Source organism: Hippoglossus hippoglossus, chromosome 19, assembly GCF_009819705.1.
Source record: "Hippoglossus hippoglossus isolate fHipHip1 chromosome 19, fHipHip1.pri, whole genome shotgun sequence".
Taxonomy (NCBI): domain Eukaryota; kingdom Metazoa; phylum Chordata; class Actinopteri; order Pleuronectiformes; family Pleuronectidae; genus Hippoglossus; species Hippoglossus hippoglossus.
The window spans coordinates 16,079,507-16,100,165 of NC_047169.1; the positions used below are offsets into that span (position 1 = coordinate 16,079,507).

Here is a 20,659-nt window from a genome sequence, read left to right on the forward strand (position 1 = left end):
CAGGTCTGATTTCCTGTTGCCAAGCCTGAACCTAACAGTTCACCCTGTTTTGGAGATGCAATCATTGTCTTTCAGCCAGTCGGGGAGAACCCAGGGTTTCTGTCAGAGCGAGCTGGGGCAAGTGTGTGAACTTCTTACTGTTCAATAGAGCTGAGGATCTGAGAGAAAAAAAATGTTTAAAATACTTGGAAACTTAAATACAGAGCTTGATCTTCTCCATCTGCACTTAAACCAGCTTTTCTCTTTCAAACTTTATTCAATTTAAAAACCACTTTCATAAACTATCAGACTCTTGTGGCATTACTAGTGGAAGATGATCGCAACAAAGAAAAAGAGGATTGAGGATTATCAAATGTATCGACATCATGGAACAAATGAAACAGCAGCAAATGAATGGTGGTGATGACGTTTCACCTGACTGGATATGAACGCCACATCTTGAGGGAATCCTGTCACCTTTGGCACAAACATTCACTTGGAGGATTAGCTGATTTGATTGCAAAAGGTCAAAAGTCAAGGTCACATGGCCTCGCAAATGATCTTTGTTTCTCTTGAACATGATTTCTTAATATCAGCTTCAGGGAATGTCTTTAAATTTGGTACAAACGTTCACTTGGACTCAAAGATGAGGTGATTAGAATTTGGTGCGTGGAGGTCAAAGGTCAAGGTGACACGTGACCTCGCGTAACTGTGAATGAGATACATCAGGACAGCCTGTAAGGGAATTTCATTACATCTGGAACAACTGAGTAGATTTTGGTGATCACAAAACCTCACAAAACATGACCAGTCGCCCCTTTCTGTGACATCACCACCATGAAGTCACATGATATCCATGCAAACCTGTAGTAAAAGTCCTGTTGACTAGATTTTGTCAGATCAGGAAATAAACAGACTCAAGCGTAGGTGTCCCACATTACTCAATGTCCCATATTACCCGAATTCACCCCAGACAGAAACTGCACTGGTTAACGGAGGCATACAGCATGGTAGGAGGCATGGTAGTTTTTCCTCCCTCTTACTGAGGGTTAAGATAAAATAAGATCATCTTTTATTAGTCCCACAGTGGGGAACTTTTGCAATGTTACAGCTGCAAGAGGGCAGTCAAAACACTGTATAAAGGAGAAATAAAAAATAAAAAGTGAGACCAAATTTGATTTGGGAATATGATTGATTGATTGATTGATTGATTGATTGATTGATTGATTGATTGATTGATCGATCGATCGATCGATTGATTTATTGATTGATTGACCTCAAGACTTCAAGACTTCAAGACTTCAAGACTTTATTTGTCATGTGCACAACAAATACATACAAAACACGCCCCCTCTAACCACACTAAATAAAATGATTGATTGATAGATTGATTGATTGATTGATTTGTTTCATCACTGCTGTGGTGTTTACTTGGATGGAAATGTAGTTTTTAGGGGGTTTTTTAAACGGGGAGGATGACGCAGGCGGTGACAGCAACATGGAGCCAGGCGGACGCTACTGCGCATGTCCGCGTCTGAACAGCCAGAGAGAGAAAGAGAGAGAGGGAGAGAGAGAGACAACAGGAAAAAGTGTCAGAGACAAAGGAGAGAGCAGTGTTTGTTGGAGGAGGAGAAGAGTTGTCGCTGTTGTGAGAGTGAAGCTGTGTCAGCGCTGACAGGAAGAAACACCAGGTGAGTGTCCGGACACACGAAAACCAAGTTGTGAGTCGTGAAGGAGCCGCTGTGTTTGTGTTTGGTGGAGACAGACAGACAGAGACAGACAGAGACACAGACAGAGTCACAGACAGGGGGGGTCACGTAGAGCAGCAGCCACAGGTCCAACACCACATATCTGCTGCTGTCATGGATTCATCACGTCAGCACACGTGTGTTGCGAGAGTGTAACACCTCTGCCTCCTCCTGTAGGGAGCTAAATGCTAGCTGGCTAGCATGTGTGTGTTGTCATGTTTTGCTAGCTGCCTCCTGCTTCCTCCACCCAGCCCGAGCTGCTGGAAGTGTTTCCCCTCCGCGCTGTGTGGGGGTCTGCTGACCAAGAGGGGCAGTGGAGCAGCTCTGTCACGTTATCTCAGCCATCTGAGGCTAGTTTGAGGATAGTTTAACTAAGCTGTGTGTGTGTCAGTGTGCTGTGCGACAAACAAGACAAAGATCATGACCAAACAGCTTCTCCCTTCTGTCTGTCTTTCTTCCAGGTGCTTTTCAGGCATCGTCCCCGGCTCCTGTTGCATCCGTCCCAGTGGACGTGACGCCTCCCGGTCAGCGGACCGGCGATGGGGAGAACTGCAAAGCTTTAGGCTCCTGGTGACTGGATGGAAAGAGCTGTCATCGCAGTGAGGATGGAGGAAGTGGAAACACACAGAGAGCAACCGATGGCTGTTTGATGGACGACGCGGCTTTCATCATTTTCGTCTGGACTGCACTTTGTTTGTGATCTTTATTTTATTTTTATTTTTCGTTCCTGGAATTCCCATCTTCAGTTCCACTTCCTCTTTGTGACCTTTCCTCATGTGCATCCTTCAGCAAGAACAGGTGTCGCTGTGTTGAAGCCACAGGTCTCATTTACCTTGCAAACCCCCACCTCCCTCTCGACCACAGACACACGCACACAATAGCGCCTCTCTTCCCAGCGGCTGAGAGGTTGCTATGGCAATGGTTGCCATGATGCTGATGTAGTATCCTGAAGGTAGTAGCTGTGGAGGTAGTGGCGGGGACAGAGGAGGGGGCAGCGGCGGTGGAGGCGAACAAGCCGGGATGGGGAGCGCTCCGTGTCCAGCCGGCGAGTGGAAGGGGAGGGGGCGAGGAGGCCTGCAGGAGCTGGGCTGCATGCCCTGGAAGGTCAGCAAGCAGAAGTATGGAGGAGGAGAGGTGGTGGTGGTGGGAGCGGAGGAGAGGAGGTGCAGGGATCCCAGGGACTCTCAACAGCAGCAGGATCTCTCGTCTTCCTCCTCCTCCCTCACCCCTCCAGCGCCTCCCCAATCCTCTTTGACACCTCCAGCCATTTATCATGAAAAGCAGCGGAGGGAGCTGTGTGCCCTGCACGCGCTCAATAACGTCTTCCAGGACGGGACAGCCTTCAGTCGGGACACCTTGCAGGAGATATACCAGAGGTGAGCTTGAGCACCAGGCTATTCCAATATCAAACACGTGTACAGGAACTGTTGTGGATAATCTTTCTTGACAACCTGTTGCAGGCTTTCTCCCAGCACTCTGGTGACGCCCCATAAGAAGAGCATGCTGGGAAATGGGAACTATGATGTAAATGTCATTATGGCAGCCCTGCAGACCCGAGGGTTTGAGGCAGTTTGGTGGGATAAAAGAAGGTACGTAGAGCTGCTAATGAAAACTTTATGAGTGTTGTCTTAGATGTTTCCCTAAAAATGTAAATGAGGGTCTGGCAGAGCTTAAAACAAAAGAAAAAATGTGTCTTTGTACAGTGTTTTTTATTTTGTTATCTTTTATAAATGTGCAGGGTGACAGGAAGAAATCAAACATCTATTGTAAGATGTAACATTTGCAGTATGGGAGCTTCCACTTAAAGTGTCAATACTATGCCTTTTGGGTGTTGTTTTCCTCTCCTTCAGTGTGTCATGACATTTTAGCCTACCAGCCAGTTTGGTTAGAATTAAGGCAGCAGAACCGACTTTGTTGTTAGAGGTGTGACATTCTCAACGCACGCTCAAAAATCACAAGAGAATGTGTCATCTGACCAATCAGAGCAGACTGATCGGAACTGGGCAAAGAGCTAAAATTGATCATTTCAGACAGAGGATGAAGAAGTGCTGCAGCAATGTAGGGTAATGCCTGATAAAAATCTGTCAATATACGTCTTCAATTGACAAAGTCTAAGACTGTTTTATCAGCAGTCCTGCCTCCCCCATATCAGTATTGCATTACTGTTGACAAGCCACGGACTTGTTTTTATCAGTATAGCATTAATGTTATCAGAAAAGCCTGTTTCCTTGTCTTGACAAAAACAGGAACAAAATCATAGCTACTCTAATGCTTGTGACAAAAACAAGCTGAAGACAATACAATACAATGGTAACCCCCCCCCCGGTAGTATCTGATCAAGGCTTTTGCACGTTTGTTTGTAAGTGTTCAGTAGTTTAAATAGGTTTAAAGATTCCAACCAAAGAACCCCACAACTTACAGATCACCCCTGAAATCTCACAGTGCAATGAATCTCTATGAGACATACTTTAGATTTCCTGCAAAGGTGTAAAAGGAAAAAAAACACTTATTTTCTAAACCTGGTGTATCATACACATTAGCTGCTTTCAGACATTTCCCTGGAGATTACCAAAGGGTCTGGATGTGAGAACTCGGATGTGAAAAAACGACTGAATACATACATCTTGGGATGAAAATGCAAAACAATGTGTTGAAACAAAAACCCTGTGCTTTCTGCAGCAGAAGTCATACCTCATGTCCTTCCCCTCTGCGTGTGTTGCCCCTCGCTTGAATGTTCTGGGCATTTTCCTGTTGTTGTGAGCACGTCTGACCCTGACAATCTCCTGCTGCGTTTTTCATACGTGAAAGGCGAACTTTATATCTGCGGGCAGCTAAATGTGATCTACGGAATCTGACCCCTGATGAGAACTGTCTCAAGTCAGTTTATGTCACACAGAAATTGGAGGCTGGCTGTTGAGTTTATAACTAACCTTAAACAAAGTGTGCAAGAGAAAATGATCAGCAATAAATAGGATTAGGCAGTTTAGTACCGATTTACTACTGGAATACATTTAAATACATTTAACACTATATCAAAGTTTATAAAAAAAAGTAAATGTAAATGCCTTTCTTCCTCCAGGGATGTTGGCAGCATCGAGCTCTCCAATGTGACAGGTTTCATTCTGAATGTGCCGTCCAACCTGCGCTGGGGGCCCCTGCGGCTGCCGCTCAAACGCCAGCACTGGATAGGAGTCAGAGAGGTGGGAGGAGTCTACTACAACCTGGACTCCAAGCTGCGTAGCCCTCAACCCATCGGCAACCCGGAAGAGCTCAGGTTAGAGGGATGTGATGTGCTCATGTTGATGGGATGTGTGCGCACGACGACGGCTATGATTAGAATGGTCTTACTCTTTTGTGGTCATAGAGCCTAGAATACAAGTTTCAAACCTCCTGAACGGTTACCTTCTACTGTGAAGCAGCTGCACGAAGACTTTTATAATGTGTCTGCACAAGTTGTCAAAGCTCCAATGACACAGAAAAGAAAAGCAGTTTAGAGGATATCGTGCTGCAGCAGGAACATTTACGGGGAAACAAGACTGAAATGGCTGGGAATGATCCATTATGTCGAACTGAACTCAGGCCCCGTCCACACTAATGTGGATATTTTGCACAACAAACTTTCTCCTCAGCGGTTTGGCCTCTCGTCCACATGCAAACAGCGTTTTAAATCCGTAAAACAGATATTTCTTCAAACTAATTCTAATAATTTCTGTAACATTTCATTTCATTTCATTTCATAATATTGAGTGTAGTTTCTGTGTAGTCTATCCGATGCACACATGTAGAACATGACAACAGACTTTACGTAAGAACTGAAAGAATCACACATTTTTGTGGTGGTAATAGTGGTTTAGAAGTTTTCTCTAACAAGAATCGTTGGTGCCCTAAAGCCAAGTTGGCTGCCTGTTGTAGTTTAAAATGCTCTAAAACTGGTATAAAATGTTGTTGAACCTTGAAATTAAGACTGAAATCATGAATGTGGCAACACTGCTACATTTAATATGAAGCTATGTATCGTATAGACCTTATCTCAGCACCCCCAACTCTGACCTCTAGCGTCCCTCGTGACAGTGTGTCAGTGTTGTGTAGTTTGTGTGTATCCTGTTTACAACTTGTTCCACTGACCTCAAGTGGCCAAAAGAAAACAATCAATGGAAGGTTAGGTCTGCTCATTTTAAATGACTATTTGTTTTGTCTCTTTTGGCTTTTTGATTAATGTAGATTTTTTTCCAGTATCATAACTGTGGCTTTCCTGTTTGCTTTTCATTTCACCACAACCTAGGAAGTTTCTGCGCCAGCAGCTGCGAGGGAAGAACTGTGAACTCCTATTGGTCGTTTCAGAGGAAGTGGAGGCACGGCAGACGTGGCGGTCTGATGGCTGAGGGGTTAACCAGCCAATCACAGCTCCAACTGGGCCAACAGCCAATTTCAGAATGAACGGGAGAGAAAGTTGAGTCGTGCACAGCCAAACACAAATGGATGCACACTTAAAGATGTATTTTTTCCCTTTTTTTTTATTTGGGTTTTGTTTACACGGCCTTTGCTGGACTCTTATCTGATAAGATGCAAAGCAGTGAAGGAAACACTTTACAGGGAGAATCAAAGAATCACAGTCCTTTTCTCACTACACAGTCGAGACTTGTGAAAAGTTATTATTCTGTTTCTGCTACTCTTGTGTTTTTATATATATTGACTATTTTTCAATGTTTGTTTTTGAGCTGTTTTTTTTTTGTTTTTTTTACTGTTCAAGTTTCAAAGTTTCCAAAGTCATGGGAATTCTGACTTTCTGAAAACAAGCTGTGTTTATCTGCTTGTCTCCATCGGTGATCCTCACCCATGATGTTCACCCGTGTGTTTTCGTGTTCCTGTCTCTCCCTGTATGTTGTGAATCTGTCGCTGTCCGTTTCCTCCATCCTTCACTTTCACCGAAGCGTGCCCTCCCTTACCTCAGTGCCACGCCATCTTACTTCTCCTCTATGTCACTTTGTTCATATCACAGGACAAAGTCAGTGATGTATCACATTGCCAACTTTGTATTTCATCCATTTTTCAAACACTTCTGGTTCACACTGAGCCTTCACTGTGCAGAGGCTGTGCTGACACAACAGTTTTATAATGGCAACAAAGCAATGCAACACACAGGCCATGCACTCCCTCTAGTGGATCCTTAACCTCCGTTTCCTTCCTTGCTCTTTTTTTTTTTTTTTACGGTTTTCGCGTTCAAATGATCACTACAAAGTAAAGAAGTCTGCTTGTCATCAAAGAAGTCATTCTAATTATAATCATCCTTTAGTGGAATTTTACTGTAACAATCAAGTTAGGCCGATAAAGAAACAGGACATCTAAATTATTAATAGAATTTAACTTATCAAAATCTACAGTTCAGTTTTAAGGGCCTCTTACTCGCTTGATGTGACGCCTTTGATTAAACTTGTACGGTGCTTGTCAGCAGATGGAGTTGGCTCAGTTGTCATGGAAATGTAGATGTTCAAACTTTCAGCTCATCAGCAGTAAATTAACGTGCAACAATCTTTAAAATCAACATTTAAATCATTTTCTAAACATAAATTCTGATTCTGACTTTTTCCAGGTGAATATTTGCAGGATTGCTGAGTTGTTTATGAAAAAAACATATATCTTGTGGTTTGGACACTAAGTTGGACAAAGCGAACAATTAATATACAAATAATACCAAAACAATTTTCTGACTTTTTATCGACTGTAAAAGAAAAAAAATCGCGAAAATAAACAGCAGATTCATTGATAATCAAAATACATTTCAGTTGCACCCCTACCACTATGGTAACTAAGAAACTTGAAATCTGCTGATGAGGACTATTTTGAAAAGGTCAAAATCTCCAGAGCAAGTGGACTTAGAGTTTCAGCACATTATTTATAAAAATATCATATAGGTTTAAAGAAATATTGTTTTACTTCGCCATTTGACTACTCTGTACAAAACCGAAGTAGAGGACACGAGGACACAACACAGAAAACTTCATTCTGTTCCTGTTTCTTCATTTTTTCTTTTTCAAATGATCTCCAGCGCCGCAGCCCTCTGTAGCACAAGAGCTGAGCCGATGCAGTGCTCCTCCTCCTCCTCCTCCTCCTCCTCCTCCTCCTCCTCCTCCTCCTCTCAAACATCTCTTGTCAAACCTGCCAAACTCTGCTCCGACAGTACGTTGTCACTACAGTAAGCGGTGATCTGTAATGTGTAAGGGGATCAGTCTGAAGAGGGGTTTTGCCGGTTGTTTCTGTGAAGGGAAGTTGTCAGTTTGAGAAACAGTGGATGTAGCGTAACGTGCCTGGGTAGTGGGTAATCTAGAAAAAGAAGTAACGTGAAAAGGAAAAGTAAGTGAAGTGACCACACGTCTTACCGGATGTGTGTTTGTGGTTGGTCATCGTGAAATGGGCCTTAAAAAAGTCTGCTGTCGTAGCTTTCAGATCTATCAGTTGAAGATGTTTATACAAGTATTGTCTGTTAATGACGATATTGGCCTTAACTTGTTTACATTAGAAAAACAAATATATGTATATGTGTGTTTCTCTGAAAGAGTGACAGGGGCTGTGCAGTTCCATGCCATTTCAAGAGATTTATTCCAAAGCACCAGTTTATCCTAAATTTAGAGGAGGAACAACTGTTGCTCAGCTGATACACAGATGAACTCGTCTGTAAGGGTTTTTCTTCACTTGTGCAGCCAAGGACTTTATTGTATTTACAAAAGTTTAAAACTGAATAATTTCATTTAAAAAAAAAAAATAACAATAATATCACATGATTTTCAATGGTGCAGGTCTTATCTACAATCCCAGCCTAGTGTGTAGACCTTCAATGTCATAATAAATTCAAGTGAAACATCAGTGGGGCTGAGATACTTGGACCCATTCACATCATAACTAGTGTCTCACAACTGCATTCAACTGTTTATTTGTTTTTTTGGCACGACAATCCATTCAGCTGTTCCTGCTTAAGGAATCTTGATTGTCACTTTTTTTTTGCATAGAAATAAAATGCTTATAATGGCACTTTATGTATAAGCTACAGTGTGTGTTTGTTTGTGTTACTGCTTGGAAAGGCTCATTATTGAGAATGTCCTTCTCAGCCTGATTTGGGATGATTTGATCAGATGTAACTTATATATTTTAGACTTGTGTATTTTTATGTGATTACTGTACTTCAAGTTTTTCCACTTTAGCTTCTGCATACTTCTACCCCAGTTTCCTCCCATTTCAGAGGTGCATGTTGGACTTTACCACAACTGCATTTATTTGAAAGCTGCAGTTACTTTAGTTGCCTGTCAAATTAAGAATTTGCATAAAAACATGAAAAGTGTGATTTGCATATTGTAAATATATAATATAATATATATAATTTTCAGGATTTTTTGACTGATGAACTCTATTGTCACGCAAAAAAAGAAGATAGAAATCAAATTTGAGAAGCAGAAGGACGTTTTTAAATTTTAAATGTTGAATCTAAATGTTAAAAGTAAAGCTTTACTATCAGCGCCTCTAATGTGTTACTCATCCGCACATTGAGAGAAGGATGAGGGGCACGAGGCGACTGGTGGCGCGCGGAGCGCGCTCTGGGAGCACGGGCGCGCGCCGAAGCGGTGTGCAGATGTGTCGCAGATTTTGTAAAGTCACTGGACTCTCACACACACACGCGCACACACACACACACACACATACACACACAGCACGAGAAAGTGGCTCCGCTTTAACTGACAGAACAACGACTCGTCTGAGGAAGAGCAACCGGGAGGGTGAGGACTAAACCCGGGGGAAGCGGCATCATAGCCCGGTGAGCGTCAGCGGAGTTGGTGCCGGAGGAGGACGGTACTCTCACGGCGGAGACCCGGCGGTGCTCAGTGATGGAGCTGTCAGCGATCGGAGAGCAAGTGTTCGCTGTGGAATCGATCGTAAAGAAGAGGGTGAGAAAGGTGAGGGCTGCCCCCTGTCACCCCGGGACACCGTGAGGAGAGGCTGTGTGGATGGAACCAGTGGTTGTCTAACTGCATGTGTGCAGGGGGGCGGGTAAGAGGAGGGTGTCCCTTTAAAGCAACGTGCGTGTGTTGTCATTGTACTACAGCCTGCACACTGGATGGAGCAGGATCCACCTCGTTCTGGGCCTGTTCACTGTTTGGGTTCCAACAGCAGCAAACACTACTGGACGGGTTTCCACCGAACTTGGTGGAGGGATGGGGTTCAGGATCAGGGGCCGGATCCAGACATTTTTCCCACTTTATTTTATCATTACAAGTGAATTTGTGAATTTCTAAAGAAGTAAAACAGAGATCTTTCTATAGTAGTTTATGAAAAACTATGTGGAAACCATAAAACCTGAAACTGCTGTAACAGTTGGGAGCCATAGCTTCACCAAACTTAAACCTTCCTTGAGGACACTGGGTTGAGTTGAATATTGCCAGTGATGCTATGAAATGCATTGTTCATGTCTTAAGGACTAGTAACTATCCTATGAATGCACATTATTTACATGCAACATGTGTTAAATTATTTACGCTGCAAGCTCTTGCAATTGTGGGTATTTAGGTTAAGAGAGCAAGCAAATGCAGTGCTGTCAATTTACGCTGTACCTCTTCCCCCATGTACATTGCATGCGTGCCCTGTTTACTGTACGTGGGGAACTGGGTGAGTAAGACGAAGTCGGGAAAAGTGGTGACCTCACCTGCTTAGAATAGCTGGTAGTTATTACTGAATGAGTCACAGAGGAAGACTTACTGTTAAAGGCTTGGCTGGTATCGGGAATACATACAGTATATTACACATCTAACGGTTATTTACATATCTGTCAGTTGTTGTTTATACCTACCTTCACAAAAACTGAAAAAGCAATCAATGTCTGCCATGTGTCTGATTTGTCCTTCACCTATTGGAATATCTTGGACTTGACATCAATTTGAGTGTTTGGCTTTTGTGTGATTCTATGTTGATTTTGGAAAATTAACAAGATGCATCAGCCCTGACTCAGTGTGGCAACAGTTTGGGGCTTACAGAATTTGACTTTTTGACCCTAACGACCATAGACTAAACATGGACGTCTCGTCTCCACTTCCTCCCACTATCCAGAAATGAAGCCCAAATATCCCGGATACGAACACTGCCATCTTGCACGTTTGGAGCCAGAGTCTGCGCAGTACTTACATGTTTTAATAAAGAGTCTATGTTGACGCCCTAATCTGAATAAATGTGCAAGATATTGTCTCATACTCGAGACGTGTGGCTGTGGCACCTCCAGTATCAGGATATTTCACATTTCATTGTTTTTATGCCTCTGTTTGAAGTAGAGACATGAAACGGATGGTCGGGGGGAGTGACCTGCAGTAAATACTCCTTAAACATTTGGCCACCGGGTCGAAGCCACATTAAACCCATTTAAATGGTTTTTAATTTTAATGTGTGTGGGACAAGCCACAGTGTGCTCTCTAATTGATACCAATGCCTTGGCTGACGCTGTTCTTAAACTGAATGTCTCCTCGCAGGGGAATGTGGAGTATCTGTTGAAGTGGAAAGGATGGCCTCCAAAGTAAGTGTGTAAACTTTAGCGAGACGAATGGATTATACGGGACTGTCAGATATTTTTTATATAAACGTGCATCACTTTCAGATTGACATATGCACTAGATTATACGCATGCACAGAAATTACCTTTGTCATATACAAAATAGAAACATTAAAAACATCTGTAATAAAGATAACATATCGCAGCATAAACACACAGACGCTTGAACATGCTTTCTTGTCTTGCAGATACAGTACATGGGAACCTGAGGAACATATTCTGGACCAGCGCTTGGTGCAGGCCTATGAAGAGAAGTAAGGCTCCACTCATCATGTACAGTAACCTGTGCCAGATGAAAAGCAGGAAGGGTTTGACACAAAGCAGGAATAAGTCAAGTTTCTTCTTCTATTATACTCATGATGAAGAGATCACGACTCAGCAGACCGAGACCTCTCTCTAGCTGGTGTAAGCGTCTGTCCTTGGTGGTTGGATTGTAATTGGATATGGAAAAAGACGTAAAATCCTAAATGCACCGGTTTTGATGCCAAATCATCTCCAAATGTGATCATATTCACATTTGGCTGCATTTCTAAGTGCAGCAGAATAAAGTGCAGCTAGAGTGCAAGACACACAGGTACTGTATCTAATTCTCAATACATCTCTGCAAACAGAAAGTGTCATATTGAATCTTTGATGAAAACCAGCAGGGAAATGCTCCCAAGATTCAACTGGACTAAGTACTGATAAGAAAACTAGAGCCTGACCGATACAGATTTTTGGGGCAGATGCTAATACAGATATGAGGGAATGAACATTTTGTGACACAGATATATCGACCAAATATTAATATATAATTAGTACTAACCCTAATGTGCTTGGTTTTTCTAGAGAGCAGAGAGACAGAGCTCTGTGTCACAGGAGGAAAGGATCAAAGGCCAAAAGACTTGATCTGCAGGTAACGTTTTGGAGTTTAACAAATAAAATGTTGAAGAGAATTTTTCTTACTCGCACAACTTCACTGTGGTTCATACTTGAGTGTACAATTTCTTTTCCATTCTCCTTTTCCCTTCTGGAAACTGATCGGTGTTCGACCTTTGACTGTGACAGACTCTCCACTTCAGTTTGCCTTACACGACTCTCTGACCAGGTCGAGTGCTTTCACACAGTTATTGGAACGATGACTCATTCGTTTCCCTCTTTCTGATTTTGACTCAGAACACCATCTACACCATGGACCTCCGCAGCGCTCACAAGATCCCTGAGAAAGCTCCGCCTCGCCTGCGGCTCTCGCTGACGCGCTCGCTGGTCCCGGAGGACGTGGATGATCCGTACGGTGCCTGCAGACTCAATTGCAAACCCGGGAGTTCTGAGTTCAGGAGCTTGGACTCAAACCCTCCGAGTCCAACACAAGAGGACTGGGAAGGCCTGGGAGAAGAAGACGAGGAGGAGGAGGAAGAGGAGGATGCAGAAGATGAGGAGGATAGGGAAGAGGACGCGGCTCAGAGGGAGACGACAGAAAGCATTCTTCATGGTAAGTGTGTCAGTCGGTCAGCCAATGGGCTCTCATCACCATCACGACCCAGTTTACATGACTCTTTGAGAACCTCCTTGTAGGCACGGCCACGCACAGGCTTTATTTCACTGGGCACACAACCAAAAGTCTTTAACTCCATCCTGAGCTGATTAAAGAGAAGAACGATGCAGGGGTTGAAATATACACTGTTTGTGTGTGCATGTAAATATGAGGTAACATTTGCTGTAAAGTCTATAAAAAGTGTTCTGTTGCACTGTAAGGACCAACCACTGACACTGAAATGGTAAGTAATGATTCCACCTGTTTTTTGTTGTTGCTTTTTTGGCTTGTTAAATAATTTCAGTATTAGTTTCAGTTTTTAAGTTGACAGTTATTTACAATTAAAAAAGATATATAATATTCATATTCAGGTTGAGGGCCGTGCACAGACATTTTGGGGGGCAGTTGCTCTAGTGAACGTGACTATTTATGAAAACAAAGGTTACTTACAGTACCACGTTTTATTACACATGTATTTATTCAAATAAACAGACACACATGAGGATGTTTGATACTCAATACCAAACAAACTTGAGGCTTTTAAACCCTATCGTTACCTGGTTGACACCGAAGAGGGCAGATCAGCCTTAAAGGGATAGTTCACAGAAAAATGACAATTCACTCGTTATCTACTCACCACTACGCCGATGGAGGGGTGGGTGAAGTGTTTGAGTCCACAAAACACTTAAGGAGTTGCAGGGGTAAACAGTGTTTTTGAGACATCTATTCTCAAAGTAATAACGTTGGGTGCAGAATGGGGCTCCTCTGTTCTCCCTGTGTGTCCCTGCAGCCAAATACATCCTATCTGCCTTTTGTCCGTTTATAACAACCGAGATGCTCAACCCTGGTCACTGCAGGGGGTGAACTCAATAACACTACACGTGTGTTATACGCTTCATGGAAACACTGTCTGACTTTATCTCTGCCCTTTCTTTCTCTCTCCATGTCCCCCCCTCACTCAGGACAAGAGAGGACGGACCGCTGGAGCTCCGACATCGCACCGGACGAGGTCATCGCTGTATCTGAGAAGCCGGACAACCTCTGGAGGCCCGTCAACAGACCGGGAGAGGTGACGGTCACGGACGTAACCCTCAACTCCCTCACAGTGACTTTCCGCGAGTCGAGGGTGGCCAAAGGCTTCTTCAGACACTGGAGCCTGGAGGTCTGAAATGTGACGAAGTGGCTTGTCAGGGTGTAAATGGTTGAGGAACCAAGTTGGTGTTTTCATTCCCTCTCTGCAGCCTCTCGCTCCCCCCATTGCCAGCTGAGTCTGGTCAGTGGTACGTTTACATGCACAGAGTCATCTGGGTGTAAGCAGAACTTCAGGTGTTGGTTACCTGGAGGTTATATATAGCTCATTAGAGCAGAGATCCAACAGAAGCATCGAGTGAAGAGGCAACATTATATCACCACACTAAAAAGATGGATACTTCTGTTGTTTTGGCCTGTTAATGTTCACCGAAGAAAAATGTGGGACCCAGGCACCGGAGGACCAAATGTGAGCCAGATCTGGCTCATACGTCGATTTTGGAGGTGCAGACTTGAGGAGCCAGTTTCAGTTAGCAGGAGTCAGTCCAGTCTGTAAATCAGAGGAACAATTTCAAACCATAGGCCGGAACCTGCATCACCCACCTGCATGCTAGTGGTTAAAAAGCCCACAGGGTGCCTTTAAAGCAGTTCAGAGCACGGACCTTAAGCACGACATGTTCATATTATCCCACACTTTTATTTTGAAAAATGGGCTCTCAGAGTTTGCCTATATTCAGAGCTTTCTTCTATAAACTTTCAAAAGTTTGTAAAAAAGTTTAAAAGTATAAAAACACAAAAGCAGTAAAAAATTGGAGAGAAGAACAAGCTCCATTGTATTGCACTTAAAGCTAGGCTTGGTAATGCTGGAAAAGCTAGGAAGTGCCGGCTACACTTTGCCCACCCCCTCCCATCGGTAGGTCCAGGCCGAAGACTCCGGTACTGGCTATTGGGACTATATCTCAGTAACAAATTACCAACCCTACCCTTAAGTTCACTATACAGTACATATAGGTACCCTCTGAACGTGAGTACCGAATACAGACACAGAGTGAAGATACTTTTATTCAGGGTGTGAGGAGAGGAAACAAAAGAAGAGTCCTCTGTGCATGTAAACACAGCCGCTAAGGTTCAGTGCTGGACTCAAACATTCTGTACAAACTCTAAACTACAGTGAGGTGGACACAGCTGTAAGTCCCATACTGACATGCAGCCCTGTGCCTGTAACCCTCAAACAAAGACCGTTACCTCTATACAAACCCCCTCTTATAGAAGTCGTCCAGTTCTGTCAGTGCTAAGATGGTGTCGTTTATCCGTACACCTTGCTCCTCATCGCAAAATATACAAATCGCCATAAAAGTGATCACTCTGTCTTGTACCAAAAGTAGACTGATAATATCTAGACTTGATAATATAATAAAATAAGAAATTGCACTGTATTCACATTACATTGTAAGGGCGTGTTTGTAGAGTTTACCCTTTTAAAGGTGAATATCAGTTTCAGTATTTCATTCTAAAGTCACCAATTCCTGATCAGTTGTGACAATATTCAAAACAATGTCCAAAAAAAATCAAAGATTCAGTGTTTACCTCAAAGTATTGATAAGCCTCATTCAGACTAAAATACAAGTCAACTCCAAAACAGTTCTGTTAGCTGTTGTACTAGCAATCATACATAGTTACATTACAGACAACTATTTTATTAAACTATGAATATTCATTTGACACCTTTAGGAAAGCAAGTTCATTCATGAGCTTAAAAACAGCAGCTGACAAAACAGTTTCTGGAGCTTTCGATCATCAATATACAGAGTTTCCAAAATTGGAGTGGAATTGTAATTTTGCAATATCTTTTTTTATTTCCAGCTTAAAATTTCTAAATTCATCCTGGAGCCTGAAAACAGAAGCTGACAAAACAGGTCATAATGAAATGGAAAATCAAAAAGATTTAGATATCCCCAATAATAATAGAAAACCTATATATTTCTAGGAAAATCCCTGAATAAATGTAGAATTCAAAAATAAAAATAAAAGCCCCACACTGAGGCCAGTATATCGTTGTAACGCTGCTGGCGTCCTGCCCACTGGACACAGGAGCTGATGTGATGAGTCATGTCTCTGGAATCTCCCACAGTGGCCTCTCATTGGTCCACAGGCTGTTTGTCCCACACCGAGCATGATGGGTCAGCGTCTCGTGATCCCAGAGCTGCGTCTGTGTGATAGTGAAGCTGCAGGGAATGGAAGTGCCTGATGCTCCGTAGCATTGTTGTTGTTTTGTCTGTAGAGCTTTTAGGGCTGACGTCTCTCGCTCCCTCTCTCTTTTATATACACAAATTATAGACTGTATATAAAGAAGAACGTCTCTCTACTTCCTCCCATGATCCAGAAATGAAGCCAAATTATCGAGGATATGAACGCTGCCATCTTGCACATTTGGAGCCAGAGACATTACCACGTTTTTGAACTTCCTACAATGACAAAAAACATCTTTGAGAAAAGTTGATCTGACTTTGGTCCGACTCTCTTTCACTAACATGGAGGAGGCGGGGTTTATGCAGCCAGCCATCAGGGGGGGGGGGGTGATCGAGATACTTTGGCTTCACTTTTGGGAAGCAATCATGTTGACCATCTTTATATACAGTCTATGATATTAACACACAGTTAAAGCTTGTTTAGTCTCTGTATGTCAGAATGACGATCCTTGACAAGACTTGCGGAGTAGACGTTTAAAAAAAAGATGAAGGGGCCACAGGGAGAAAACATGAATTTTGTAGTCCTTATTTTTCTACATTGACCTGAATGTATATTTATTCTTTACAGATACCTGTGTGTTTGTCACACAGATGATGGAATAGTTTTTATACAGTTTGTGATAACCACTGAGCTAGACGCCATATCTAAACGTGATAAAACAAGCGCCCTGGATTTGACGTCGTCTACCCGTGGTCGCTTGTTCTGCTTTCGTCCACCACCGAGCGAAGAACCCTGCACTTTATCGTGACATTACCTGCTCCAGTCTACTAAGTGTCACTGTGTATAGAATATTTCTATGGTAATTGTAAAAATAAATGTTGCTAATGTTTGAAATAGTTTTTATTGAATGTGTCCTGCTTCCTCACAGTAACTTGCTTTGATTTAGATTTTCGAGAAGTTAAAATAGAAACTGCCTTCTTGTTATATTTAACAGCTCAGCTGACAAAGATCCTAATACGAAGTAAAAAAGACCAAACTGCGACTGTATGCCTCCGCCAACCAGCGCAGTTTCTGTCTACATAATTTGGTTTTCAAGATTCATATGAGGTCCCCTTTGTCTTTGACCACCAAAATCGAATCAGTTCAAGCCCAAGTGAATGTTTGTGCCAGATAAGAGGAAAATTCCCTTAAAGGTCCAGTGTGTAATGTTTAGGCGAAAGGGATCTATTGGCAGAAATTGAATATAAAATACTAGTGATGTTTTCACTAGTGTGTTTCATCCAAACTTTTATGAATTGTTGTTTTCTTTACCCTAGAATGGGTCCTTTATATTTATATACTTTATATTTACATCGGGAGCAGGTCCTCTCTACGGAGGCTGCCATGTTTTCTACAGTTGCCCAGACTGGACAAACTAAACACCTTTTGAGTTTTCACGACAACTGAAGGCTACCACAGGTTCTCTTTCATGTTTGGAAGGGGATTGTGAGGTGAGGGGTATTCAGCTGCAACATGACACTTCACCACTAGATGTCACTAAATTCTACACACTGAACCTTTAAGGCCTTCTTGAGATATAATGTTCAAAAGAATGGGACAGTTAGATGTATATATATATATGTGCGTATTGTTTTGTCCCATAAAGCCTGATCCACACTGGATGTTTGAGGCCAATTATATCTATTCTTGAGAGTTTTTCTTTTTTTTATCTGTTAAAAATATACGTGTTAATATGAATCTTAAACACTTAATATGAACACATACTCTTTATGGATCAGTTAGATGTTTTAATATTATTAATAATAATACATTTTATTCATATAGCGCTTTTCAAGGAACTCGGAGACACTTCACAAGGATTAAAATAGATGAAAAAGAATGACTGAAAGAAACCGAAGATAAAAAAACTGAACATTGTGCTGTTTACACATTGAAAGCTGAGGAGGTGAGTTTTGAGAAGGAAGAATTGTGACTAAGATTCATAATGTATGGCGCTGGATATGAGAGTTGGGAAACTTGTCAGCGCTCTCTGGTGGACAAACTATGCAGAGGTGACAAGATTGTAATTGACCGCAGAGCCTCTCAAACAGCTTCAGTTGTTTGGGGTCCTGTTTCCACCTGGTCCTGAGGCCAATCTCCCGCTCTACCACATCCCAGAGGTTTTCTACTGGAATCAGATCTAGTGATAGTGGACGTCACTGAAGTTCACTCATTTGAGACATTTTGATTTGTGATGTGGAGCATTCTCCAATTGGAAGAAAATATTTTAAACTGAGGCCATAAAGGCATGAACATGGTGAGCAACGATACTCCGACTGTGGCGTTAAATGTAATCGTCATCAAAGACCCCAGAGTGGAACAAGATAGGGTCTCTGCAGGTTTCAACAACATTTTAAGAATGAATGAAATGTAAGACTTATGTCAGGGAATATCAGAGTTCCAGAATTACTTACACTTCCCCATAACAGAAGATAAGATGAAGTTTTTCCAGCCTCAGAATTCTGCTCATGTCTGACGGAACTTGTTGGAGTTCATTCACCTCGTTCAGTGGTTATCTGCGTCACTGTAGCCTGTCAGCTGCAAACAGTCGGACTATTTTTCTGACAAGGCGTAGGTGTTCCTAATAAAGTGCTCACCAAGAGGTTGTATCTAGAAATACCATGAAATTCTACTGATGATTTTGAAAAAAATTGAGGCGACAGTTAAGTATTTTTCCAATGGTACAAACATACTTTATTGTACAATTAATTTATTGGCAAAAAAAAAATAACAATCAGACCACCAAAATAACTTAAAAAAAGAAAGTAATGAAAATGGAGCAACAGTTATTTTTGCTTTCTCTCAGCAAGCACCAAAATTGTTAACAAGAGGAACAAAAAAAAGTGGTCAAAGATTCCATTTGAATACTAAACAAATATTTAAATAGTCTGATTTCCAGTCTCTTTTTCGGAGAAATGATCAAAACAAAACCATTTTTTCAGTTGCCATCAGTCTGTACAGCGATTCAGCATGTTTACAACTATATTCATGTACATGAAACATTTCTTCAAAAGGATGGTTTGAATTTCACTCCACAGCCTCCCCAGGGCAAACTGAATGACTGTCTGCAGTGTCTTTTTGCATCACCATAACATCTTTAATACAAAACAAAACATGATTAATCTAATAATTCCTGTAGCTTCAAGTTTTATTTCCAAAAAATAAAATTAAATAATATATCTATATATAAAAGACAGTTTTTCCTTGCTTTTTTCTTATAAAATAAGTCTCAAGATATATTGCCACCTGGTTCTGATGCGTTCCCCCACCCCATACCCAGCAAGCCCAACCTTTTTCAGAAAAATAGTGAGCATGTGAATATTGTCTTCAGTCCTCTCCAGAAAAAGCTAAATGACCAAATTTAAACTCATTCAGATCACACCTCTAATCAACCCCAGAGTCGACTTCTTCTTCGTGCAGGTTTCACTTGGTAAGTTTTGAGATTGTTCAGGTGCGACTTGTTTCGATAACCACCACCCTCCCTAAAACCTTGTCAAAAATACACAGAAAAAGGCGCATTGGTGCTTGTGACCTACTACACCCCATACTGTACCCTTTTAGAAAAAATCTGAATACTGTACAGTAGCTCAGGAGTACTTTAGATTTTTGTTTTGTTCTTTTTTCTTTTTTTTTTAAACAGATACAGCAAATATCCAACCAAACAAGAAGGGGAACAAAGCAGCAGAAAATAGCTTCTCTGCTCATAAGGTTTTTAAGTATGTACAATGTCTTTTTTTTTTTTTTTACACTTCTGACTTTTATTACAAAAACAGTATCTAAGTCCACCATTTCTTACTTTGTACAGTACTAACATTGAATGAAACCTTGTGGCTGAGAAGCAGTCATGAGGGAGGAAGGACAGAAAAGACGACTGAAGGGGAAATCGTCATGGTTGAGGATACAGGCAGGATTTTCTTTAAACGTCTTCAGCCCCAAAAAACAAAAGTCGACCGACCACTTTCCCATGTCACAGTTCATAAACAGGGTTTTAATATATGTACACGCACAACCTGCTGAACAATGACCAGCTGAAAACGGAGGTACAATACTCCCCCGGCTAAACGATCAGGCATCAACAGTTCACCCCTTCATTGTATTTTTTTCGGGAGTGGTGTCAGGGAAAGGAAGGTGTGCACATTCATAGGCAAACTGAAGATGGAGGGTAGAGAGGTGGCCCATGGGTTAAAGGATCTCTATCTGCTCTGCAGATCTGGCCACCGGTTGCAGAAAAATGTGACCAAACCCACCGTTAGTGTCACCACCCGCCAAAACACTGTTATGGTTGAATTCAAACCTATAGACCCTGACAGAAATTAAAAAAGAGGAAAGTTGTCACAAATCAAACTGCATTTAACGCAACCTTCCACCCACCCACCACATAAAATACATAAAATAAATTCTTTGTATTTGACTTGTTGCAGTTGTTGTAAAATGTACATTGCTTTGAGAGAAGGCTGTAACGGAAGATATGTCAATGCTTGTTTCATGATCCCCCCCTCCCCCAAAAAATTATAAATTCAGAAATAAAATATACTTACTCTCTGCAAAATAGATACAATCATGACTGGGTATTTGAGG

General features: G+C 41.9%; 3 protein-coding genes across 6 annotated transcripts in view; 2 read left to right on the forward strand and 1 right to left on the reverse strand.

Annotated features, from left to right (window-relative positions):
• Positions 1-1,510: 1,510 nt before the first annotated feature.
• On the forward strand, positions 1,511-6,959 carry josd1 (Josephin domain containing 1). Its single transcript, XM_034571219.1, has 5 exons — positions 1,511-1,670; positions 2,189-3,103; positions 3,188-3,316; positions 4,807-5,001; positions 6,010-6,959. The coding sequence occupies exons 2-5, from the start codon at positions 2,748-2,750 to the stop codon at positions 6,107-6,109; spliced, it is 780 nt and encodes a 259-aa protein (XP_034427110.1). The 5' UTR covers positions 1,511-1,670; positions 2,189-2,747; the 3' UTR covers positions 6,110-6,959.
• Positions 6,960-9,396: 2,437 nt separating this feature from the next.
• On the forward strand, positions 9,397-14,790 carry cbx7b (chromobox homolog 7b). Its single transcript, XM_034571221.1, has 7 exons — positions 9,397-9,670; positions 11,231-11,274; positions 11,499-11,564; positions 12,139-12,205; positions 12,466-12,781; positions 13,786-14,166; positions 14,217-14,790. Exons 1-6 carry the CDS (start codon positions 9,602-9,604, stop codon positions 13,989-13,991), a joined length of 768 nt encoding a protein of 255 aa, XP_034427112.1. The 5' UTR covers positions 9,397-9,601; the 3' UTR covers positions 13,992-14,166; positions 14,217-14,790.
• A 3,961-nt stretch (positions 14,791-18,751) lies between these two features.
• Positions 18,752-20,659, reverse strand: part of ep300a (E1A binding protein p300 a) — a 28,627-nt gene continuing 26,719 nt past the window's right edge. For all 4 annotated transcript variants that reach the window (XM_034571115.1, XM_034571114.1, XM_034571118.1 and 1 more), the window contains exon 31: positions 18,752-20,659. This exon is cut by the window's right edge and continues 3,697 nt beyond it. The gene's annotated coding sequence lies outside the window, so the exon portion shown is untranslated.

What these genes read in the sequence shown, in the direction of transcription:
- josd1 (XM_034571219.1), top strand. Translation starts at nt 2,748, where the DNA reads ATGGGGAGCGCTCCGTGTCCAGCCGGCGAGTGGAAGGGGAGGGGGCGA. An exon ending in TTGCAGGAGATATACCAGAG is followed by an intron (nt 3,104 to 3,187) that starts GTGAGCTTGAGC and finishes AACCTGTTGCAG; the next exon opens with GCTTTCTCCCAGCACTCTGG. An exon ending in GTTTGGTGGGATAAAAGAAG is followed by an intron (nt 3,317 to 4,806) that starts GTACGTAGAGCT and finishes TTCTTCCTCCAG; the next exon opens with GGATGTTGGCAGCATCGAGC.
- cbx7b (XM_034571221.1), top strand. Translation starts at nt 9,602, where the DNA reads ATGGAGCTGTCAGCGATCGGAGAGCAAGTGTTCGCTGTGGAATCGATC. An exon ending in TAAAGAAGAGGGTGAGAAAG is followed by an intron (nt 9,671 to 11,230) that starts GTGAGGGCTGCC and finishes GTCTCCTCGCAG; the next exon opens with GGGAATGTGGAGTATCTGTT. An exon ending in CCAAAAGACTTGATCTGCAG is followed by an intron (nt 12,206 to 12,465) that starts GTAACGTTTTGG and finishes ATTTTGACTCAG; the next exon opens with AACACCATCTACACCATGGA.